This window comes from Chlorocebus sabaeus, chromosome 29 (assembly GCF_047675955.1).
Source record: "Chlorocebus sabaeus isolate Y175 chromosome 29, mChlSab1.0.hap1, whole genome shotgun sequence".
Lineage (NCBI taxonomy): Eukaryota > Metazoa > Chordata > Mammalia > Primates > Cercopithecidae > Chlorocebus > Chlorocebus sabaeus.
Window position 1 is genome coordinate 17,497,120 of NC_132932.1, and position 25,074 is coordinate 17,522,193.

The following is a 25,074-nucleotide window of genomic DNA, read 5'->3' on the forward strand; positions in this document are numbered from 1 at the left end:
CTCTGCCAAGTGGGCATGAGGCCTCCTGCCTGAACACACTGGTTCCTGGTAGGCCACTGGTGTGTGTGCTCCAGGGATACCCTCGCTGCCCTCTCCTGTGTGGGGTCATCAAGAAGGGGGGCGGGCCTTGCAGGCCAGTGTCCTGGCGATCTGGGAGGGTGACTTGCAAGCAGAGGCTTGGCAGCTTGGGAAGGGGTGTAGGAAAAACCACCCTCTTCATTAAGGTGAACTTTTCCAAACTTCGGGAGCTGAGCTGTGCTATGCAGGCAGGGGGTGCCTCTGAGCAGCAGGAGGTGAGGCCGCAGGGCTGCCAAAGGGAGGGTGTGGCTTTGCTGGAACCACATCAGGGAAATGCTTCTGGAAGTGGTTCCTTTCTGAGACCTGCCGTTGCTGGGCTCCTGGGCCTAGCAGGGTCTGAATAAAAGGCCCAGGCAGTGGTCTTCATAGGAACTGAGGATGGGGGACTCCCTTCCCCTGGGGTTCCCTTGACCTACTGCTTCCTGTTTCAGAGCTGTCTTCTGTGGAGTGGTGTGGATTGGGTTTAGAGCCAAGTCTTTCTGGGTGCTTTCGAGCCTCAGGACTCCCGGGGGAGTTTCCTGCCCTGAACCCCTGTTCCAGCCTCCCCGCCGGATGAGCAGACAGTGGGAGAAGCATCACTGCTCTGGGATGGGTTGGCCACAGCCTTCTAAAAGTCCCCCTCCTGGGACTCTGGAGTGGAATTCCCTCACTGCTGACCCCCTCCTTCCTTTCTTGTCTTCTCTCCCTCAGCAGTGTCTTCCATTTGCCCAGCTTTTACCATCACCCCTACACATTGACTTTTTTCTGCCCCACTGCAAGGCAGAGGGTGAGTGTTCAGATTCCACCTGCTGGCTATCCCTACCCCTGGCTGGCATGTTCAACTCGACTTCCTGTAACAAAATGTGCTCCCTCTGCTGTCCATCCACTCCCCTGTCGGGAACCTGCAGAGGAACCTACCTTGGCTCCCCTTTGCCTATCAAGTCTGGCATTCCTTTTAGGTGCCTTTTACCTGTTGATCACAGTTCTTTGTGCTCCAATTTGCCCCTGGCTATGTGTAACACACACATATGCGCGCGCGCACACACACACGGGCCAACTTGAGCTGTGTTTAAGAAGAGGCTCTGGGCTCTGTGACCCTGTGACCCTTCGACCCTTCCCCCAGCCAAATCTGAAGGACCTCAGTCTTTTCTGCTGAGGAAACATCGGGCTGTCCAGGCCAGGGCCCCCATTGGTCTGGACAGGAAAGAAAACACCCTGTCCAAACAGAGGCATCCTGAGTGGCTGCCTGGATGGCTGTGCTGATTAGCAGGATTCCGAAGGGAGGTCCACCTCTGTTGGAGCACCACTCAGAAGCCTGATTGCCCCTGTAGGCTGCAGAGGCATCCCACCCTGTGTCTCCCCTCCCAGCCAGGGCCACTCATTCAAGCCCCATGTCCTGGGGATAGCACCTGCTATGTGCCTGACAGTGAGTTAGGAATTTGGCCAGCGTTTCATGATGGCCAAACTCAGGGGCAGGAGGATGTCAGCACCCCTTTGCTTTTTTTTTTTTTTTTGAGACAGAGTTTAACTCTTGTTGCCCAGGCTGGAGCACAATGGCATGAACTTGGCTTACTGCAACCTCTGCCTCCTGGGTTCAAGCAATTCTCCTGCCTAAGCCTCCCAAGTAGCTGGGATTACAGGCATGCTCCACCACGCCCAGCTAATTTTGTATTTTTAGTAGAGATGGGGTTTCACCATGTTGCCCAGGCTGGTCTTGAACTCCTGACCTCAGGTGATCCACCCGCCTCCGCCTCCCAAAGTGCTGGGGTTACAGGCATGAGTCATTCACTGCACTCGGCCTCACCCCCTTGCTTTCTATTGGGTAAAGAAAGTAATACAGAAGTCTCACCCCTTCCACAACCAAAGGTGGGGAGCAGCATGAGCCCCTAGCAGAATGCTGGACAGGGGCTTCCCCTGCTTACTCCCACTGTTTTTGGTATACCAGGCTTTCTCAGGGGATCCCCCCTCCCCAGACTCTCCTATTCCACCCCTCCCAAGACGTGAGGGCCTCAATTCTTGCACACTCCCTTTGCGGTGGTTCCCAGCAAGTCTGGAGACCGCTCAAGTCTGCAGTAACTCCTCCCTTCAGACCCAGCCCTTGGGAGGGAAAGGTGCGCGTGTTCCTTTAAGGGGCTGGTCTGGCGGGAGCGCGGGGGTTTTTTTGCTGCCGCTTCCTTTCTAGCCTTTTAAGTTCCCCGAAATCCGACTGCCGCCTTGGACCGGGGCAGCTCGCGGCCCCCGAGAGCTCTAGCAGTCGAGGAGCTGCCTGGGGACGGTACGTGGCTCAGGGGTCGCTGAGCTTCTGGGGCTGCGTGCGGGCCGGGTTCCTCCCTCCCCGCTTTGGGTGCCCTGCGGGTTCCCACACCTCCCGGGCAGGGTCGGGGGAAGGGGCAGGAGGCGTGGGCCGGGCACTGCGGAGGCCCGGGCTGAGATGGGCTGTGATCCCGGGCGAGAGAAGTGGGGAGGGAGCCGCGCGGGGGCGCGGGCAGACTCACGCCGGACCCTCGTGCCCACCGTGAGGGAGCAGAGCCCGAGCGGACCCCCGGCCTCCGAGACCACCGTCCGCCTCCAGCCCCCTTCCTGCCAGGGGCCGCTTGGCTTTCTCCCCTGTCGTCTGTCCAGGGTCGGCTGCCTCCAGCGCCGTCCGCGGCGCCCCAGGCCCTGCCCCTGGGTATCTGTTGGATGCTCCGGGGGCCCCGGGAGCCCTGGGAGGGGCTGGGGGCAACCTGCGAGGCGGCTGGCGGACCTGAGTCTCTGGACCGCGGCTGGCCGGCTCTGGGCGCCCTGGGGCAAACGTAACGGATGCCTGTGGGTTCCAGACTTCGCTCACCGGGGTTCCTGCCCCAGGGACAGCAAGGCCAGAAGGGTAGGGAGGGTGGAGGGCAGAGCCCTGGGTGGGAGATGGCGACCCTCAGGGAGGAACGTAGGCTCGTGCGCAGCCAGGATGGAAACAGCACGGCACTTGGACCCAGTCCTGCCACCAGCTCGCTGGGTGGCCACAGGCAGCCTGTGAACCTATTCCGACCTCGGTGTCCAGCGCTGACCCGCGGGGGTGCCTGTCCTCCCTGCAGCAGGGGGCGGCGATTGAGAGAGGCCCTGGCTTCTCTCCCGCGACGCCACCTGGGCCAACGGGTTGGGAATGCTGGTAGGAAACACCTCCGGCTTTCATTCTCCTGGGGGCTGCAGGTTTCAAAGGCGCGGATCAAGCCTTATGCAAACTGGGACAAGGATGTCAAATTTCTCACTGGGAGCCGCGCTCGTGCAGACCTTGCGGGCGATGCTGCCCCCTTCTGGTACCTGGGGGACTTGTACTCACGGACGGCCCAGTGCGGACATGCCCCTGGCAGGGAGGTGCCACCCACCCTCCCTCCAAACCCGGGCTTATTGTTCTTGGTGGAGGGGTCCCTAGGCTAGAGGCGCCTGGGAAAAGCAACGGGCTGGCCATCAGGAAACCTGAATTTTCTCTAAGTTCGAGATATTTGACAAAGATAATGCCTTGGGTAGTTCACTGAACTTCACACTCTTGGCCTCAGTTTCCTCAACTGTGAAGAGGAGGCAGTGGTGACCACTTTGTCTCGTAGGCAGTGAGAGAGGAGAAAGAGCCACTGAGATGGTGTAAGCCTTCACTGTGTGAACTGCTCACAAGTGTAGTAATAGGTCATATTTTCCCAGTGCTTGCTCCTTATCCCCAAGCATGAAGCAGTATTTTCAGTGCTCTGCAGCTATTCTCTCCCTTAATCTTCACGAAAGTGTTTTCTGGTTGGTATCGTCGTGACCCCTCCCCCCTTTTTTTTGCTCTTGTTGCCCAGGCTGGAGTGCAATGGCTCAATCTCAGCTCACTGCAACCTCCAACTCCCGGGTTCAAGCGATTCTCCTGCCTCAGCCTCCCTAGTAGCTGGGACTACAAGCGCCCACCACCGCCCTTGGCTAATTTTTGTATTTTTAGTAGAGATGGGGTTTCACGTGTTGGCCAGGCTAGTCTTGAACTCTTGACCTCAAGTGATCCACCCACCTCGGCCTCCCAAAGTGCAGGGATTACAGGCGTGATCCACCATGCATCGCTTGTGACCCCCATTTTAAAGATGAAGAAACTGAGGCTCAGAGAGGTGCAGCGACTTGTCCAATGACAGGGTTAGGAAGTGGGTGGAGACAGATCTGAATGCAGGCAGCCAATCTGCTTCTAGAGCCTGAAGTCTTTGCCATGTTCATTTGTTGAGCACCTGCTACATGCCAGGGACTAGCTATCATACATCTTACATCTTCTATAATTGTCACCACAGCCCATTACGTTCCTTTTTTTTTTTTTGAGATGGAGTCTTACTCTGTCAGCCAGGTTGGAGTGCAGTGGTGTGGTCTCAGTTCACTGCAACTTCCAACTTCCGCCTCCTGGGTTCAAACAATTCTCCTGCCTTAGCCACACCAGTAGCTGGGATTACAGGCATCTGCCACCACACCCAGCTGAGTTTTGTATTTTTAGTAGAGACAGGAGTTTCACTATGTTGGCAGGCCAGTCTTGAACTCCTGATCTCAGGTGATCCACCCCCTCAGCTTCCCAAAATGCTCTAGGATTACAGGTGTGAGCCCGGCCTTAAGTTCCTTTTTTTTTTTACAGATGAGGAAATAGAGGCACAGAGAGGTGAACTTGCCCAAAGTCACTCAGCAGGATGCAGTGTGTCCAGCTTCAATACCGAGCCCAGGTCTGAGTGCCCAGGCAGGACTCCAGAAGATTTGGGGAGCTGTTCACTGCCAAGGTGACTGGGCTGGACTTGGTCTTGGGCCTTCCAGCTGGTGGCACCTCTGTGGTGGTCCTGAGGAGCTGGTGGCTGGATAGCCATGGTAGGGGAGCAGAGGTTGTCCATCCCTCCCCTCAGTGGTAGTGGTCAGGGATGGTCAGAGATGGACCTGGGGCAAGGCAGCAACCAAGTGGCAATTGCCACTCCCGACTCCCACCCAGGACCCTGTCCCGTGCACTGACCTTAGCATTCAAGGCTGTGCTTGTCCTCAGCCCCTGAGTTCCCCTTTAGTCTTCTCTGGAGAGAGGAAATTTTCTGTTCAGAGAGGTCAAATGACTTTCCCAGGGTCACCCAGCTAGCAGGTGGCAGAGCTAAGACCCAAACTCAATGAGTTTAACTTGAAACCTTGAGCGTGTGTGCTGCTTGTCTCTCAGAGAGGACTGGAAAATGGCCAGCTTCCTCTTGGCCTGGCGTTCTTGGGCACACGGCTGATCTTTTCTTAAAATTCCTTTTGTTTTTCTTTTCTTTTTTTTTTTTTGAGATGCAGTTTCACTCTGTCGCCCAGGCTGGAGTGCAATGGCATGATGTCAGCTCACTGCAACCTCTGCCTCCCAGGTTCAAGCAATTCTCCTGCCTCAGCCTCCAGAGTAGCTGGGATTCCAGGCACCCACCACCACACCCAGCTGTTTTTTGTATTTTTAGTAGAGACGGGGTTTTGCCATGTTGGCCAGGCTGGTCTCAAGCTCCTGACCTCAGGTGATCTACCCTCCTTGGCCTCCAAAGTGTTGGGATAACAGGCGTAAGCCACTGCACCTAGCCAATTCCTTTTAATTTTTTTGACATCCCCTCAATGTGAGGTTACATTACTGCTGAGTTAGCATCCAACAAAGAGAGGTGTTGACCAGATCACAACCCTCCACTTGAAGTGATAAACCAGAGAGCAAGCAAAGCTGGGTGCCCCATAGGAGAGAGGCCAGAAGTGATGGAGATAACCCAGGTTCCTTTTAGCTTGGAAAGGAGGAGCCAGGAGGGGGACATGCAGTTGATCGGCAGTCAGAAAACATCCAGAATGATCCTTTGAGAGTGTAAAGCAGATTCATGCCACTCCTCTGCTGAGACTCTTCAATGTCTTTCTTTCTTAGAATAAATAAATGCCAAGGCACTACATCATGGGGCCTCTGGCCATGACTTAGACATCATTTCCTGCCACCCTCCCTCTTGTCCCTAGGGCTCTAGTCTTACTGACCTCTGAGCCATTCCTGCCACAGGCCTTTGCATTTGCTGTTCCCTTTTCCTGGAATGCCCATTCTCCCAGGATTTTCCAGGTTTGTGTCTTCATTGTATATCGGGGGGCCCTCCTGACCCTCCCTGTCCAAAAGGTACCCTTTCTCCTACTTCCTCTTTTCTCTATCAGCTGCATCACTCTCACATTACATATATCACACATTGTGGGTTTGTTTTTTTCTTTTTTGTTTGTTTACCCTCCAGAGGTGATGGCCTACTGTGAACTTTCCTTTTGTTCCTCGGTATAATCCCCGACTTTTAGCATCGCACCAATTTAGATGGGCCATATCTTCCTGCACTCCTTGCAGGACTAAGGAGGTTCCCAAACATTGTGGAGTTAACAGTACCAAGGTTGGCAGGGTGTTCCAGGGTCTGGGGGTGATAGAATTGGGGTTGAGAATTTCTGTGGGGTTCAGGGCTAGCCAACTGATGCTGAAGCAATGACCATCAAGCTATGGGATCCCCTCAGTGGAGGTCCAAGATGTAGAATGTGTTCTAAAGCTTCTGAGGCCCAAAGGTCCTCAGCCAGTTGAATAGATCGAATAGGAGAAGGGAGGTCAAAATACCTAAGAGACATTATCTTTTGCCTTTATGGGCTAACTCCATAGGAGAATTTAGCATAAGAAAAGAGGGTTTAAGTCACTGGAAATGTGTGTGAGTCACCCTGGAAGAGCTGCCACTGCCAATTGCATCACATGGAGGGATTGGGGACTGTAACCAGAAAAGATAGAAAAGAGCGCTTCCCGCTTCCACGCAGGCAGCTACCCCCATTCACTCCTTGGCCTTCAGGTAACACCAGAGAGTGGCCCTGGCCACTTGGCTTCCGTTCCTAAGGATCTACTAGGAAATGGCCACTCCAAGATTGAAAAAGAAAAAAAGGAAAAGGACTCAGGTCCCTCACCCCAACTGGGCGGTGGTGACCAGGCGCTTCCACAGGGAAACCTTTCAATTTCACCAGAGAGTGGCCCCGGCCAGAAACCTCCAGCTGCCTCTGTGCATAGGCACTGTCCACTGAGAGTCCTGAATTGGAAAGGGAAAAAGAGAGAGAGAGAGATTGAAAAAAAAAAATACAAAAACAGAAAAACCAGGGTTGCCTTGTATGGAGCAGAGAGGAAAAGGGAAAAAGAGAAAACATAAATGCCAAACTTTGGGCTTCCCTCCTGGCTGGCTCGTCAACATACGTTCCCAGTGGAGGGTCTTGACTACAAGTCCTCCAGGTTCTTGGTGTTTTGAACAAAGAACTGGACAAAAAGCACAAACAAAGCAACAAAAGAATGAAGCAACAGAAGCACAGATTTACTGAAACGAAAGTACACCCCGCAGAGTGGGAGTGGGCTCCACCAGGCAGCTCAAGAGCCTGCGCACTGTGCTTATTGTCTTCCATTAGAATGTAAACTCCATGAGGACGTCTTTTTTGCCTAGAATGGTGGCTGGCACACGATAGATGTATGATAAATACGTGTTGAATGAATGAGACCAAGTCCCAGCTCCTTTATCTACCTGGGTAACCTTAGACAAGCATTTTAGCATTTCAGAACCTCAGTTTCCTTTTCTGTACTATAGGGATAATAATTCTGACACTGGGAGGCCCACAGAGACTCGTGTCCATGGAAGTGCACTGACAAGTAGAAGGCAGTCTTTAAATATGACAGATTGGGCTGGGCATAGTGGCTCACACCTGTAATCCCAGCACTTTGGGAGGCTGAGACATGTGAATCACTTGAGGTCAGGAGTTCGAGACCAGCCTGGCCAACATGGCGAAACCCCATCTCTACTAAAAATACCAAAAAAAAAAAAAAAATTAGCCGGGCGTGGTGGTGGGCACCTGTAATCCCAGCTACCCAGGAGGCTGAGGCAGGAGAATCACTTCATCCTGGGAGACTGAGGTTGCAGTGAGCTGAGATAACACCACTGCCCTCCAGCCTGGGTGACTGAGTGAGAGTCCATCTCAAAAAAATATGTATTTAAATAAATAAATAAATAAAAATTTATGACAGACTGTTATGGGATTGGCTGACAAGGATTGAACAGAGTTCTGCCTGTCCCACCTCCTGGCCCTGTGATCTTTGGATAGTTGCTTCATGTCTCTGTGGCTCTATTCACTTGTGGGTTAAATGGGGAGAAAAAAATTATCCTTGCCAACCTTAGGGAGCTCTTAGGAGGATCATGGGAGCTGCTGGATGTAGAAGCCCTTTAAAACCCAGGGAGAAAGTGTGGTGCCAGGCTGAAGGTTGTGAGGGTGTGCTGGGGTTTCTGAGGCTGGGAAGGGGTGCCTCAGAGGCTCAAGTGCTGAGCTTACCTGGGCGACAGAGTGAGACTTGGCCTCAAAACAAAAACAAAGATAAAATAAATGAGAGAGTAAGTGCTCAGCTGTTAATACTTTTATGCTGATCATAGTAATGCTGTGGCTTGTGTATTTTTTAGGACAAGTGAGGTTAAGCTATGTTGACAAAGAGATGCAGGCCGGGCGTGGTGGCTCACGCCTGTAATCCCAGCACTTTGGGAGACTGAGGTGGGCAGATCACCTGAGGTCAGGAGTTCAAGACCAGCTTGGCCAACATGGCGAAACCCCATTTCTACTAAAAAATTATAAAAATTAGCCAGGCGTGGTGGCAGGTGCCTGTAATCCCAGCTACTCAGGAGGCTGAGGCAGGGAGAATTGCTTGAATCTGGAAGCAGAGGTTGCAGTGAGCTGAGACTGTGCCATTGTACTCCAGCCTGGGTGACAGAGCAAGACTTTGTCTCAAAAAAAAAAAAAAAAAAAAAAAAAAAGATGCAAAAAGTGGTGGCTTAAATACGATAGGACTCTGTTTCTTTCTCATGGGACAGTGCAAGTGGAGGAGGTCCAGGGCTGATGGGCAGCTCTGCCATTCAATCTGTGGTTTCCATCTCTGACTCTTAGCTGGCTACTGTGGTTTCCAGAAGGTTGAGGGAAAGAATACCAGGGAAAGGCATCTGTAATTGTTTTAACTGCCAGACCCGGATGTGGCACATGTTATTTCTGCTTGCTGCCATTGACCAGAACTGAGTCACATAGCTCTCCTAGCTGCGAGAGAGGCTGGAAATGCAGTCTTCAGCTGAGCGGCCATACACCCATCTGTACCTGTTACTTTAGGAGAAAAATAGAATGCACTGGTGAGAAATATACCAGGGTGTTTTATGATCTCCATTTCATAACTGAGGAAACTTGCCCAGAATCTCACAGTGAATAAGTAGTAGAGGTGGGATTTGAACTCCGATCTTCCAGTTCCCAAACTCTGTACCAGAATGCCCCATTGTGCTTAGGCCTCCCAGTTCTCTATCGCCAAGGGGCCTTACAGGTGTCAACAGGGGAATGAATTCCTCTTGGACAAGAAGCGGGGCCTCAGAGTTCTTGGTGTCCTAGCTGCAGTGCACAGCATAGATGGCACGTCTGGGCCTCGGGATTTCTGTGAAGATGTCTAAGAGAATGGTGGATTCTGCCTCTCAACTTTCTTTACATCCATTCTCTCCAGCAAGCGCTCCTAACTGTTCTGGAAACAAGAATGTTTACTTCACAATCCCATCACTCTAACAAGCCAATGCTTTGCCTGTCTGCCTGCCTGCCTCCCTCCCTCCCTCCCTCCCTCCCTCCCTCCCTCCCTCCCTTCCTTCCTTCCTTCCTTCCTTCCTTCCTCCCTCCCTCCCTCCCTCCCTCCCTCCCTCCTTCCCTCCCTCCTTCCCTCCTTCCCTTCCTCCCTCCGTCCCTCCCTTCCTTCTTTCCTTCCTTCTGTTCTCCCTTCCGTCCTCCCTTCCTCCCTTCCTCTTTCTTTTAAGTGTTTCCTCATCTTCTGGGTCCTGTACATAGGCATTCATAAGACCACATGGTTGCAATCATAGCAGAGGCAATTGTATGTTCTGCTTTGTCTATTTTAACTCACACCCTAAGCATTCTTCCACGTTGCTACATGATAATCATAGTTACATTTGCAGCTGCCTGCTGTCTTGCTGCCCCCAGGTCCACCTTCCACTCAGTCCCTGCAGGGAAGTATCTTAAGATGTGAGTCTGATCCTGTGACTTCTCTGCTTAAAGCCATCACTGGCCCCCAGGACAAAGGATAGGCTTCTGGCCAGGTGTGGTGGCTCATGCCTATAATCCCAGCACTTTGGGAGGCCGAGGTGGGTGGATCACTTGAGGCCAGGAGTTTGAGACCAGCCTGGCCAACATGGCGAAACCCCGTTTCTACAAAAAATATAAAAATTAGTGGGGCGTGTTGGTGCGTACCTGTAATCCCAGCTACTTGGGAGGCTGAGGCACGAGAATCATTTGAACCCAGGAGACGGAGGTTGCAGTGAGCTGAGATCTTGCCACTGCACTCCAGCTTAGATGACAGAGTGCGATTCCATCTTAAAAAAAAAATAAAAATAGGATATGCTTCTGGGCCTGACACCCAAGGCGTCCAGACACTGGCCCTGGTGACCCCCTTACCTCCTCTCCCCCATGGCAGCCAGGGTATTTGCAGGAAGCAGAATCCAGCCCAGATGATTCCAATGAAGAAACTTTAATGGAGGAATGACTTCTAGAGAGCAGGGTGAAGGGACCCAACAAGGAAGCTGGGGACACAGAGACCAGCAGCAGCAGACACTGTGTGGTAGAGGCCCTGGGGTGGCAAGGGAGCTGGGAAGCAATGCCCGGTCTTCCTTCTCTTCCCTCTCTGCCATCTTCTCTGAGTGCCTCCCATTGGTTCTATCCCACTAGAAGCCAGAGGACCGGGGAACTGAGACAAGTGACACACAGGGACCAATACATGTCAGAGAAGGACAGACGATGGACCTGGTGGGTGTGTGGGACAAAATGAAGGAACCCCTGTACACCCCCAGCACCCCCAGGATCAGGACTCTTGCTGGCATCTGCACCTTTGTCGTGGCAGTGCCCTACTGGATAAACCTGTCAGTTCTTCTCCACCTGGCAAACTCCTGTACCTTCAGTCTCATTTGGACATTCCTGTTTCTGTACCTCCATCTTGGTACTCACCACACAGCAATCGAGACTGCCTGCCCACGACTCTGCCCCCTCCCTGGACCAAGCTCCTTCAAGGAGTGACCCCATCTTTTAATTGTTGAGAGTGTGCAGTAAATGGTAGGTGAGCAGGGCTAGGGTGACATGAGTGAGGTAGTAGCCCTCAGTGTGAGGTTTAAGCCGGGGAGGAAGGGGGTTTGCTAAAAATCTTAGTAATCAAGACATAATATTTTAATGCAATATTTAAAAAAATCAAATCATCAAACTACAGCCCATGGGCGGGCTACCTCTTTCATTTGAGTGCTCACCCAAACTGGAATAGCTCCCAAGACCTCTAGCGTGGTGTTCAAAAATTATTTTTGAGTTGGGCTCAGTGGCTCACGCCTGTAATCTCAGCACTTTGGGAGGCCAAGGAGGGTGGATCACCTGAGGTCAGGAGTTCGAGATCAGCCTGGCCAACATGGTGAAACCCTGTCTCTACTAAAAATACAAAAATTAGCCGGGCATGTTAGCACGCGCCTGTAATCCCAGCTACTCAGGAGGCTGAGGCATGAGAATCACTTGAACCCAGGAGGTGGTGGTTGCAGTGAGCTGAGATTGTGTCACTGCACTCCAGCCTGGGTGACAGAGCAAGACTCTTTCTAAAAAAAAAAAAATAAAAATTATTTTTGTATTTTTGACCTTACTCGGTGTGGTGGCTCACACCTGTAATCCCAGCACTTTAGGAGCCGAGGTGGGTGGATCTCTTGAGGCCAGGAGTTTGAGACCAGCCTGGCTAACACGGTGAAACCCTGTCTCTACTAAAAAATTCAAAAAATTAGCCGGGTGTGGTGGTGAGTGCCTGTAGTCCCAGCTACTTGGGGGGCTGAGGCAAGAGAACAGGGTGAACCTGAAAGGCGGAGCTTCCCCTGCACTCAAGCCTGGGCGACAGAGCGAGACTCCATCTCAAAAAAAAAAAAAAAAAATTAGCTGGGCATGGTGGCTTACACCTGTGATCCCAGCTACGTGGGAGGCTGAGGGACAAGAATCACTTGAATCCGGGAGGCAGAGGTTGCAGTGAGCTGAGATCGCGCCATTGCACTCCACTCTGGCGACAGAGTGAGACCCTTTTTCAAAAAAACAAAAAACAGGCTGGGCGTGGTGACTCGTGCATGTAATTCCAGCACTTTGGGAGGCCAAGGCAGGTGCATTAGGAGATCAAGACTATCCTGGCTAAGGCAGTGAAATCCCATCTCTACTAAAAATACAAAAAGTTAGCTGGTCGCCGGGCGCGGTGGCTCAAGCCTGTAATCCCAGCACTTTGGGAGGCCGAGACGGGCGGATCATGAGGTCAGGAGATCGAGACCATCCTGGCTAACACGATGAAACCCCGTCTCTACTAAAAAATACAAAAAACTAGCTGGGCGAGGTGGCAGGCGCCTATAGTCCCAGCTACTCGGGAGGCTGAGGCAGGAGAATCTCTGGAACCTAGGAGGCGGAGGTTGCAGTGAGCCGAGATCACACCACTGTACTCCAGCCTGGGCGACAGAGCAAGACTCTATCTCAAAAAAAAAAAAAAAAAAAAAAAAAAAAAAAATGCAGGACTCATCTTTGCTTAACATATCATCTATGCACCCTGATATTTTCTGTTCTAGTTTAGCTTATTTGGTGTCATTTAAAAATGCTGCTCATAACCTTTCTTTCTTTCTTTCTTTCTTTTTTTTTTTGAGACAGAGTTTCACTCTTGTTGCCCAGTCTGGAGTGCAATGGCGTAATCTTGGCTCACCGCAATCTCTGCCTGCTGGGCTCAAGCGATTCTCCTGCCTCAGCCTCCCAAGTAGCTGGGATTACAGGCATGTGCCACCACACCCGGCTAATTTTGTATTAGTAGAGATGGGGTTTCTCTATTGGCCAGGCTGGTCTCGAACTCCCGACCTCAGGTGATCTGCCTGCCTTAGCCTCCCAAAGTGCTGGGATTACAGGCCTGAGCCACTATGCCCGGCCTGCTCATAACCTTTCAAATTCAAACCTCTGGCTTGAAAAACATTGAGCCTGTCATATCATCCTGCTTAATTTTCTCTGTTGTCTTTTAGCTGCCTGTTACTTCCTTCTTATAATTTGTCTCTTTGCTGATCTCCCATCTTGCCTTTGGGGTGCAGTTCCCTGAAAGCAGGAACCTCATCTAGCTTGTCACTGCTGTCTTCTCAGCTCCGGGAACAGCATCTGGCACACAGGTGGCAGGTGTCCCGCAGTGAGCTGTTGAGCAAACGAGTGAATGGTGTTGGAGTAGAGGGGATGCGGGCCCTCAAAGCTGGGCTTTTCTAATTGCCTTGTTTTCCTCCCCTTCCCAGTTTGCCCTGGGGCCCAGCCTGGCCCGGGTCGCCCTGGCATGAGGAGATGGGCCTGCTGCTCCTGGTCCCATTGCTCCTGCTGCCCGGCTCCTACGGACTGCCCTTCTACAATGGCTTCTACTACTCCAACAGCGCCAACGACCAGAACCCAGGCAACGGTCATGGCAAAGGTAGGCGACATCCTCCACCTAGCTCTTTGCTCCCCTGGGTGACCTAGATCTCCCTGGCTCTTGCTGTGATCTGTGGGTTCCAGGCTGGGACAGGGACATTCCAGCAGGGCCCTTGTAGTGGACCAGAGGAAGGGGTGATTTCGTTTCCCTGTGTTTGCCAGCCTCTTAGGCATGGGGCCCAATTCACTTAGGCTTTTTACTTTCCCTAAAAGTCCTGCCAGTTGTTCAGGGTCCAGCTTAAATGTGTCCTCCCCTGGTCCCCCCGGTGGAAAGGGGACTTCGGGTCAAATAGATGTGAGTTTCAATCTTTTTTTGTTTTGTTTTTGAGATAGAGTCTCACTCTGTTGCCGAGGCTGGAGTGCAGTGGCGCGATCTCGGCTCACAGCAACCTCCGCCTCCCAGGTTCAAGCGATTCTTCTGCCTCAGCCTCCCATGTAACTGGGATTACAGGCATGTGCCACCACCCCGGTTAATTTTTGTATTTTTAGTAGAGACAGGGTTTCGTCATGTTGTCCAGGCTGGTCTTGAACTCCTGACCTCAGATGATCCACCCACCTCAACCTCCCAAATTGCTGGGATTACAGGCATGAGCCACCATGCCTGGCCCGAGTTTCAGTCTTATAATTCTACCTCTTACTAGCTGCGTGGCCTTGGGCAGGGAAATTTTTAAAGTAGCAGTTGTTGTGTACCCATCATGGGTTGGGCGCGCTTCTAGATATTTTGCATATGTTGTCTCTTATAATCACAAAAGCCCTGATATAGGCAAGGGTGAAAATACACTTTAAAAAAATTTTTTTTTGACGGAGTCTCACTTTATCATCCAGGCTGGAGTGCAGTGGCACAATCTTGGCTCACTGCAGCTTCCGCCTCCCAGGTTCAGGCGATTCTTCTGCCTCAGCCTCCCAAGCAGCTGGGATTACAGGCATCTGCCACCACACCTGGCTAATTTTTGTACTTTTAGTAGAGACAGGGGTTTTGCCATGTTGGCCAGGCTGGTCCTGAACTCTTGACCTCAGGTGATCCACCCGCCTCAGTCTCCCAAAGTGCTGGGATTACAGGCGTGAGCCAACAAGCCCTGCCGAAAATACACATTTTTAATCACTAGTGCAGCATGGGTGCTGACCAGACTGAATTGATGCTGCCTGCCCTCACAGCCTGAAATAGATTCTGTTATCATCTGTTCTTGTAGATGAGCAAACTGAGGCTCAGAGAGTTAATCCAGTTGTCCAGGTCACACAGCTATTAAAAAGACAAGCTGAGGGCTGGGTGTGGTGGCTCATGCCTATAATCCCAGCACTTTGGGAAGCTGAGGTGGGCGAATCACTTGAGGTCAGGAGTTCGAGGCCAGCCTGGCCAACATACCACAACCTCGTCTCTACTAAAAATACAAAAAATTGGCCAGGTGCAGTGGTTCATGCCTGTAATCGCAGCACTTTGGGAGGCCGAAGAGGGCGGATCATGAGGTCAAGAGATTGAGACCTTTCTGACCAACTTGGTGAAACCCTGTCTCTACTAAAAATACAAAAGTAGCCGGGCATGGTGGCAGGTGCCTTTAATCTCAGCTACTCAGGAGGCTGAGGCAGGAGAATGGCGTGAACCCAGGAGGCGGAGGTTGCAGTGAGCTAAGATTGCGCCACTGCACTTCCGCCTGAACAACAAACTGAGACTATCTCAAAAACCAAACAAAACAAAACCCAAAAACTTAGCCCGGTGTGGTGGTGTGCACCTGTAATCCCAACTACTTGGGAGGCTGAGGCATCAGAATTGCTTGAACCTGGGAGGAGGAGGTTGCAGTAAGCTGAGATCACGCCACTGCACTCCAGCCTGGGTGACAGAGCGAGACTCAACAACAACAACAACAACAAAAAACTTGTTCCACTTGTTTGTGGAAGGAACGAACCAGATTGCTGGTCTCAGTAATACCCAGCACCTGCCATGAAGAGCTCACAGCCTAGTTCAGAGATGACACATGAACTTGCAAGCGCAGGGCTGGGGGTTTCTCACCTTTCCCTCTGCCTTTGAGTAGATGATTGTGCCTGCAGAGAAACTTTCCTCATTTTTAATTAGTCTCCTAAGTCAGCTGTAACAAATTAACACAAACTTGGTGGCTTGAAACAACAGAGATGTATTCTCTCACTGCTTTAGGCACCAGAAATCCAACATTAGTTTCACTGTGCAGAAATCGAGGTGTGGATAGGACTGTGCCTCCTTGGGGCTCTTGGAGAGAATCTGTTCTTGCCTTGCCTCTTTCAGTTCTGGTGGCTGCTAGCATTCCTTGCCTGTAGCTGCCTCACTCCAATTTCTGCCTCCATGGCTACTTGGCCTTCTCCTCTTTTATGTGGAAATCTCCCTCTGCCTCCCTCTAAACAGGTACTTGCATATTTGCATTTAGGGCCCATCTGGAAAATTCAGGATACCCTCCCCATCTCAACATCCTTAGTTTAAGCTCATCTGCAAAGTCCATTTTGCCACATAAGGTAATGTTCACAAGTTCTAGGGATTAGGATTTAGGGTATTTTGGGAGGCCATTATTTAGCCGACTACACCCTTTTCCTTCAGAATTTATTTTGTTGTACAAGCACTACTTTATTTATTTATTTATTTTTGAGACAGAGTCTTGCTCTGTCCCCCAGGTTGGAGTGCAGTGGTGTGATCTCGGCTCACTGCAAGCTCTGCCTTCTGGGTTCATGCCATTCTCCTGCCTCAGCCTCCCGAGTAGCTGGGACTACAGGCGTCCACCACCACGCCCAGCTAATTTTTTCTATTTTTAGTAGAGATGGGGTTTCACTGTGTTAACCAGGATGGTCTCAGTCTCCTGACCTCGTGATCTGCCTGCCTCAGCCTCCCAGAGTGCTGGGATTACAGGTGTGAGCCACCATACCGGGCCTACAAGCACTACTTTATTGAGATTTGTGGAATTTAAAAAACTTAAACTTCCTACCCATAGTTTCACCACACTACCAGGCCAACATTTAATTTTTCTCTCTCCCTTTTGTCCCTGAATATGCAAGCAAAGTCATATATAATCCCCCCACCCAGGGGAACCACTGCTAACTTTTTAGGTATCTCTTTCTAGCCTTTCCCTTTTTTTTTTTTTTTTTTTTGGAGATAGGGTCTCACTCTGTCAAACAGGCTGGAGTGCAGTGGTGTGATCTCGGCTCACTGCAACCTCTGCCTCCTGGGCTCAAGAGATCCTTCCACTTTAACCTCCTGAGTTAGCTGAGGCTACAGACGTGCACCACCGTGCCCAGCTAATTTTTGTATTTTTAGTAGAGATGGGGCTTCACCATGTTGGCCAGGCTAGTCTCGAACTCCTGGCCTCAAGTGATCAGCTCATGTCATACATGTGATTTTGTAGTCTCCCTTATCACCTCATAGAATATAAATAATTTTCTAAGTCAGCAAATGAATGTACATCTACCAGATTATTTTACATAGCTGTATAGTATTTTATCGTATGGATGTACATTTTCATTTTATTCAGGTTAAAGCTTCAAAGGTAGCTTTACTCAAGAGAGTTGGGAAGAACCAAGGAAGTGGCCCCTAAATGATAGCCCTGCTTCATATCTATTGGACACTTTCTGTGCGCCAGGCGTCCTGCTTTACCTAATTTCAACCTTATCACAGCCCTCTGTAGGGACTGTAATTAATCCATTCTACAAATGAGGAAGCTGAGGCTTGAATTCCCTGGATTACACAGCTGGGAGGTGGAACCAAGATGCAAGCCCGGATTGCCTGACTCCAAACCTCTGTACCTACTGCCTCTGCAGAGCAGGACAGCTCTAACCTGAATGAGCCTGAGAGTCCTCTGGAGGCTGGACCCCATTCCCAGAGTCTCTGATGCACTGGGACCCAACAATGTGCATTTCTGACAAATTCCTGGTGATGCTAATGCTACTGACTCGGGGTCCACACTTGGAGGCCTCTACATATGGCAATCTGCCACCTTAAGTATAGCTCTTTTTCAGCATGATTCCTCTACAGGGAACCTCCCGTCTCCTGCTTACCCATGAGGCTGTCCCCTTGCCTCCACCTTTTTAATTAATTGAGTTGTTTTTATTTTGTTTTCAGCAACAGAGTCTTGCTATCTCACCCAGTCTGGAACGCAGTGGTGCGATCATGACTCACTGCAGCCTCGAACCCCTGGGCTGAAGCAATACTCCCACCTCAGCCTCCCGAGTAGCTGGGACCACAGGCACATGCCACCATACTCAGCTAGTTAAAAAAAATTTTTTTGTAGAGACAGGGTCTCGCTGTGTTGCCCAGGCTGGTCTCAAACTCCTGGGCTGAAGCGATCCTCCTGTCTTGGCCTCTCAAAGTGTTGGGATTACAGGCGTGAACAACCATGCCTGGCCCCTGTCCCCTACCTTGAGTAAATCAAGCATGTGTTGAAGTCTAGACCCAAGAGAATGAATCAGTGAGGTCCCAACAGGGGCTCCCCAGTTAAAGAAGAGTAAGCTTTAGCCTATGAACTTGATTCTTTTGTTGCATGTTGAGTTCTGTGTGTATTTGTAACTCGGAGCCCTGAGCATAGTCTCCTTTAGAAGTTCTGCCCTTAGCTCACTAGGCTGCTCGGTATTTGGGAAGAGTTATGGCGGACAGCTGGACCAGAGAGTAAAGCTAGGGCTGTGCTGTCCTCTGGCCAGTGTGGTGGGGAAGGAAACTCTGAGGGATTCCTATCAGGGCCGCTTGTCCTGGCCATGTACCTCATGTGGGATAGCTCTTGTTGCCCCCTCCATTGGTTAGATTTTGATGCATAACAAACCACCCAAAACTTAGTGACTTGTTTAAGATGACAGCCGTTTTTTTAGCTCATGATTCTGTGGGTCAGCATTTTGGAGTGGGCTCCATTTCTTCGGGTCTTGCAGTTGGGTCTTGCAGATGTGCCTGCCCGTGGTGGGCAGGTCAGCGGGGGGCTGGTTGCTGTAGGATGGCCTCAGCTGGGGCGCTCTGTCTCTGTTTTGTGTAGTCTCTCATCCTCTAGCAGGCAAGGCTGGCCATGTGCTCATGGTGGCTGGCAAAGTCCTAAGAAAAAGAGTGGAAGCAGCAAGGCCCTCTGGGGCCTATGCTCAGAACAGACATGATGAATAGTCACTTCCAAGGCATTCAGTTGGTCAAAGCAAGTGGCAAGGCCAGCACAGATTCAAGGGGGTAGGGGAATAAATGTCATCTTTTGATGGAAGGATATGCAAAGTCACACTGCAGAGCATGTGGATCCAGGGAGAGGTGGAACATGGTGGCCATTTTTGCAATCTGAGCCTGGAGTTGCCGCGGATGAGGGGGTGAGGTGGCCCTTGCAGGGGTACGGATGTGCTGCAGCAGGTCTCATCTGCACCCTATCTCTCCCCCAAGACCTCCTCAATGGAGTGAAGCTGGTGGTGGAGACACCCGAGGAGACCCTGTTCACCTACCAAGGGGCCAGTGTGATCCTGCCCTGCCGCTACCACTACGAGCCGGCCCTGGGCTCCCCAAGGCGCGTGCGCATCAAATGGTGGAAGCTATCGGAGAACGGGGCCCCAGAGAAGGACGTGCTGGTGGCCATTGGGCTGAGGCACCGCTCCTTTGGGGACTACCAAGGCCGTGTGCACTTGCGGCAGGAGAAGGAGCATGATGTCTCGCTGGAGATCCAGGATCTGCGACTGGAGGACTATGGGCGTTACCGCTGTGAGGTCATTGATGGGCTGGAGGATGAAAGCGGTCTGGTGGAGCTGGAGCTACGGGGTGAGACCCTGACGGGGACTGGGTGACACTGGGACCAGAGAGCAGAGGGGAGAGGACCAGAGAAAACATCCAGATCTATGTGCTTTAGACATTTAAAAGTACTTAATTCTCAAAACAACCCACAGGGAAGCTACTGTTATCACCCCCATTTTACAGGTGAGGAAACTGAGACACAGAGAGGTCAAGTAACTTACCTAAGGTCACACAGCTTGTAAATGACAGAGCTGGGGTCTGAACCCAAGCACCCAGCCTCTAAAATCTGTTCCCCTCTACCCGCTCTCATTCACATCCCATTCAGAGAGAGGAAAACCAGAGCTGGCCCCACAGCTTATTAGAGACAGAGCTGAGATTTAAGCAAGGTTAGCGGGTAACACTAGTGAATGAGGCAGCCCAGTGTGAGATAATGGGAGTGGTGGGGACTGGGCACACTCCTGAGCCCTTGTCCTGTCCCCAGGGATCTCCCACCGTACTCAGGCCCAGTTGATGATGCCCTGCCGGAATGCAGGCCCCACTCTGCCGAATTTTCTGGCTTGACAAGATACGCTTATATTTTTATGTGAGATCTCCTGATTTTTATGTAAAAACCTCTTTTTAAAAACAAAAAACAAAAAACAAAACCAACCAAACAAAAAAAACCCCAAAAAAACAAAAAATAAAAACCCAATGCTGTCCAAGCCAGCCACATCCTGCAAGCCAGATCTTGTATGTGAGGTCCGTGTTTGATCTTTAATTTGTATTTACCTTCTCTGTCTCTAGGATGGGGCTGCGTGTCCTCATCTCTCTCCCACATGTTAAGGGCAGTTTGGGCATAGAGGAAGGTGACCTGACTAACCCCAGCCCATCCCAGCTGTGACATCTGGGTAAATGCCTCATCCCCCTTAGAACCCTGGGCCTCTCAGGTATAAAATGGGGTATCACAATCTTTCCTCCTTTACCTCCCTCGGAGGTAATGAGGATAAAATGTACATCCTTAAAATGTGTTCTCTGTCTTTGCCACAAGTGTCCACATGGCTTAAATGGTGGCTCAGAGGGGCCACATTCCTCATTCCTGAACTTGGGGTGGCAGTGGAGTTGGGGAGAACCTGCAAGAGTCATTGGTCTGGGGTCTGCAGGGGCAGCCTAGAGAAACAGGGAGCCCTCACCCCATTCCTGGGGCTACAAGGGCTAGGAATTTGGGGTGGAACCAGGCATGAAACAGTCCCCCTGCAAACACATGTGGAGGCTGCAAGCGGATTGTCAGAGCCCATGGGCTTCTCTGCCACCCAACCTGGCTTTGCCCAGGTGCCTGGCTTCCTGCCCTGATGAGATTGGAGGTTTGGGGCTCAGGCTATTCCCAGGTCCTTGGCCATAGGGAGGAGATTCCAAAGACTCTGGGTAAACAACAGCAGTCAAGTGGTGTCCTTCCCAGACTCCTAGGGTCACCTCTACTCCTTAAGGTTTCATTGACTTGGTAGAGACTGCATCTCGGAAATTTAAAAACTTTTTATTAGAGTAAAATTTCAAACATGAACGTATCTTTTGAGGGAAGCCTGCGGCCCCCATCAGACCCTGGCCACAAGGAGAGAAACCGCCTGCCCCAGGACCTCCCTGCCCTTGAGCCTCCTTTATGGAAAGGCCCTTCCCCACGCCTGTCCCCATGCCCTCTAGGGCCTCTCCTTCTCCTGAAAATCATCTGCCGCACGTGGAAAGTTCCTTGCATTTTCCTAGGAAATTTCCACGTTAATAATAACATACACTATCAGGTCCCAGCTAATGAGTGGGGAGCTGGGAGTCAAACCCGGCCCCTAGAGCCCAAAGTCCGGGCTTGTCTGGAGAAGATGGCACAGCCTCACTGGGGGTCTGGCAACAGCCTTGTGGATTAGGTATCGTTTCCCTTCTATTGTTGGGGGCATTAATTGACTAATTAATTACCTTAACTCATGGATGTTTTCTGAGTACTGCTGTGAATGAGCTGAGTCCCAGGAGAGAGGCAGCAACAGACAGGAGGTCGGAGGTTAGCTGAGTTTTTCTGAGGGACAGTGTGTGTGTGTGTGTGTGTGTGTTGCAGGGAGCACATGTCCCAGTGAGGGTGGGAGGAGAGTGGGGTGTCCAGCCAGCTGGGCCCCTGGCCACTCCCTAAGCTCCTCTTCCCCCCCCCACAGGTGTGGTCTTTCCTTACCAGTCCCCCAACGGGCGCTATCAACTCAACTTCCATGAGGGCCAGCAGGTCTGTGCTGAGCAGGGCGCGGTGGTTGCCTCCTTTGAGCAGCTCTTCCGGGCCTGGGAGGAGGGCCTGGACTGGTGCAATGCGGGCTGGCTGCAGGACGCCACGGTGCAGTACCCCATCATGCTGCCCCGGCAGCCCTGCGGTGGCCCGGGCCTGGCACCTGGCGTGCGAAGCTACGGCCCCCGCCACCGCCGCCTGCACCGCTATGATGTATTCTGCTTCGCCACTGCCCTCAAGGGTGAGTGGAATGGCCAAGGCCAGGCCTGTGGGTTTGGTGGCCATCTAGGACCTGTGGGAGAGCAGCTTCTGGGGAGCTCTGGCCCCCTCTGCTGGCTCTGCTGGCACTGCCACCTGGAGGCCAAGAGCACTAGCCACCCTTGAAGCAGCGTCTGGTTGAGTTTCGAGTGCTTTGCTGCTGCTGCTGCTGCTTTATGCCGATCATTGGTTTCTTCATTCATCAAATATTTACTGAGTGCCTTCTATATGTTAGAGCCTAGACTAGACTCCGGGGAATCACAGACAAATAAAACACAGCCTGTCTTCACAAAGCAGCTCATTTCACAGGAAGATGAGCAAGTAAAACCGAAACTGGTTCAGTGTCATATGCCAAGCCCTTGGAAAAGTGTCTGACACATAGTAGGTGTTCAGTAAATGACCGAATGGGCGAGAAACCCTGACTGGTCCAGCCTAGGTGGGGTGTCCACCCAGGGTGCAAATAGGGAAGGGTGGTGGGGGAGTGCAGACATGACTGGAGGGACCTGGGTTCTATGGCAGGTGGGACGGAGCTTTCTGGGAGAGGGTGAAGATTAGGAAGTGTTCTCTGCAGATGCCTGCAGTATGGTAGCTCCCTGGGCTCAGATGGGTCTTTGGGGCTGGCATCTCTGCAGGCCCCGCTGTGCTCTCTGGCTGCCCCCTGTGCTGTCCGGCACTCATGCCCCCTTTCCCCCAGGGCGGGTGTACTACCTGGAGCACCCTGAGAAGCTGACACTGACAGAGGCAAGGGAGGCCTGCCAGGAAGATGACGCCACAATCGCCAAGGTGGGACAGCTCTTTGCCGCCTGGAAGTTCCATGGCCTGGACCGCTGCGACGCTGGCTGGCTGGCAGATGGCAGCGTCCGCTACCCTGTGGTTCACCCGCATCCCAACTGTGGGCCCCCGGAGCCTGGGGTCCGAAGCTTTGGCTTCCCTGACCCACAGAGCCGCTTGTACGGTGTTTACTGCTACCGCCAGCACTAGACGTGGGGCCCTCCCCTGCCGCATTCTCTCACTGGCTGTGTATTTATTGAGTGGTTTGTTTTCCTTTGTGGGTTGGAGCCATTTTAACTGTTTTTATACTTCTCAATTTAAATTTTCTTTAAACACTTTTTTACTATTTTTTTTGTAAAGCAAACAGAACCCAATGCCTCCCTTTGCTCTTGGATGGCCCACTCCAGAAATCTTGCCTGCTTCCCTGGGCCATTTGCGGTTTTGTGGGCTTCTGGAGGGTTCCCCACCATCCAGGCTGGTCTCCCTCCCTTAAGGAGGTTGGTGCCCAGAGCGGGCGGTGGCCTGTCCAGAATGCCACTGGGAGTCAGGGCATGGTGGGCACAGTTCTCCCTGCCCCTCAGCCTAGGGGAAGAAGAGGGCCTCAGGGGCCTCCGGAGCTGGGCTTTGGATCTCTTCTGCCCACCTCTACTTCTCTGTGAACCTGCTGACCCCAGTCTGCCCACTGAAGGGCTAGGGCTGGAAGCCAGTTCTAGGCTTCCGGGTGAAATATGAGGGATGGGAGAAATTCCCCTCTCCATTCCCCTCCCCATCTTGGTTCCAAAGAATCTGTTTTGTTGTCATTTGTTTCTCATTTTTCCCTGTGTGGGGAGAGGCTCTCAGGTGTGTGTACTTTCTTTGGACAATAAATGGTGCTATGACCGCCTTCCGCCATCCCCAGTCCTTTTCTGTGTTTCCATCTCATTTGGTCTCAGGGCGCAGGCCCCTGCCTGGTGGGTGTGGTGGGGGCAGTTCTAGCCCAGGCTTCGTAGGTTGGCTGGGTCAGGTCCCTGGGGTGAACAGGGAACTCTGTGGGCTGGTTCTAGCCTTGCCTGCTCAATGGTTCACCCGGTCCTGGGTGCTGGCCTAGTGGCAGAGGACCTGGCTTGTGTCTTCACCATCCCCACCCCTTGGCAGTGTGTCTGTCTGTGTGAGGCCCAGCAGAAGAGTCAGAGGTGCCTCTCAGAAGACAGAGGAAGCTGTGGCCCTCCAGAGGACCTCAGAGGCCAGGGATCTAGGGGCCAGTGCTCCGTGTGCCTCACCCTTTGCCACCCACTCCCACCCTCGCCTCAGGGAACTTGTTGCCTTGCGCAGGAACGCCTCTGCCACTCACCAACCAATTATTCATTCAATCAGTTCTTCCCTTAGCTCAGTGCTCCTCATAATGTGGTTCACAGCATCAGCATCACTGGGATCTTGTTAGAAGTGCAAATTCCTGGGCCCCACCAGTGACCTGCTGAGTCAGAAAGTCTGGGGTGTGGACCTACACCCTCTGTCGTCACCAAGCCCTTTAGGTGATTCTGATGCATGCTTAAGTTTGAAAACCACTGACAGTTGCATCACCAACTAATCAGTTCATTAATAGTTAATTAAGTAATGATTGAGCGCCTACTATGTAACCAGTGCTGTACACTCTACTTTGGCCCACTGTTCTTTCTAGAGGTAGAGGTACAAGTATATACGAACAAACCACTGTACACACGCCCACGCCTGAAAAGATACCAGGACCCAGGAACTCACACTGGCATGCACGAACCAACACATACACACATTCACAAAGGCTCAATGGCATGTCCAGCGACTGTGATGAGGGAGGCGTCTGAGGAGGTGGCACTGGTAGAAGGACACTGCCTGGCATGCATGTGCAGGCTCAACTCTCAAGGTTTGTTGGGGGAATCCATAAGCAATTGGAATTGTTTTCATTGCTTTTCTACAGTGTACTTTTTCTGAGACAAAGTCTTGCTCTGTTGCCCAGGCTGGAGTGCAGTGATGCAATCTTGGCTTACGGCTCACTGCAACCTCCACCTCCCAGGTTCAAGCAATTCTCCTGCCTCAGCCTCCTGAGTAGCTGGGATTACAGGTGCATGCCACCATGCCTAGCCAATTTTTGTATTTTTTTAGTAGAGACAGGATTTCACCATGTTGGCCAGGCTAGTTTGAACTTCTGACCTTGTGATCCACCGGCTTGGCCTCCCATAGTGCTGGGATTCCAGGCGTGAGCCACTGTGCCTGGCCTCTATAGCGTGCTTAGGGGCAGAATGCCCAGACCTTTTTGCTAGTAGCTGGCCAGCAGTTTACCCTGCAAATGTGTAAGCAAGATTCACTGTTCCCAGACTGTCTGCAGTTTGTTTTTCCCTTCCCTTCTTATAAATCCTGATTTTTGTCTCTGTTCTTGGACTCAGTCTACCAACCTACCCGAGCAGTGTGATCACAAAGAACCAAAGCAGGCAAGGTGACCAGATGTCTTGCTTGAGTTGTTCTTTGGCAGTGCCCACTTGTAAATCCATATGGTACCCACTGACTGACACATGTCACACATATCACATGTGCTTACATGCAGATCATCTACCAA

General features: G+C 51.8%; 1 protein-coding gene across 2 annotated transcripts; it reads left to right on the top strand.

The window, feature by feature from the left end:
* The first annotated feature begins 2,197 nt into the window (after nucleotides 1-2,197).
* Nucleotides 2,198-23,388, top strand: HAPLN3 (hyaluronan and proteoglycan link protein 3). Of its 2 annotated transcripts, XM_037987705.2 has the most exons (6): nucleotides 2,198-2,332; nucleotides 4,670-4,808; nucleotides 13,383-13,552; nucleotides 18,905-19,273; nucleotides 21,415-21,717; nucleotides 22,429-23,388. In XM_037987705.2, exons 3-6 carry the CDS (start codon nucleotides 13,429-13,431, stop codon nucleotides 22,713-22,715), a joined length of 1,083 nt encoding a protein of 360 aa, XP_037843633.1. In that variant the 5' UTR covers nucleotides 2,198-2,332; nucleotides 4,670-4,808; nucleotides 13,383-13,428; the 3' UTR covers nucleotides 22,716-23,388. The 2 variants fall into 2 exon arrangements, with proteins under 2 accessions (XP_037843633.1, XP_007988525.1); XM_007990334.3 differs by lacking the exon at nucleotides 4,670-4,808 and having other exon boundaries at nucleotides 2,199-2,332.
* The last annotated feature ends 1,686 nt before the right edge of the window (nucleotides 23,389-25,074 follow it).

Bases quoted from the DNA above. Each gene is read 5' to 3' on its own strand.
- HAPLN3 (XM_037987705.2), top strand. From the start codon at position 13,429: ATGGGCCTGCTGCTCCTGGTCCCATTGCTCCTGCTGCCCGGCTCCTAC. The intron at 13,553-18,904 runs GTAGGCGACATC...CTCTCCCCCAAG, and splicing joins AGGCAACGGTCATGGCAAAG to ACCTCCTCAATGGAGTGAAG. The intron at 19,274-21,414 runs GTGAGACCCTGA...CCCCCCCCACAG, and splicing joins GGTGGAGCTGGAGCTACGGG to GTGTGGTCTTTCCTTACCAG.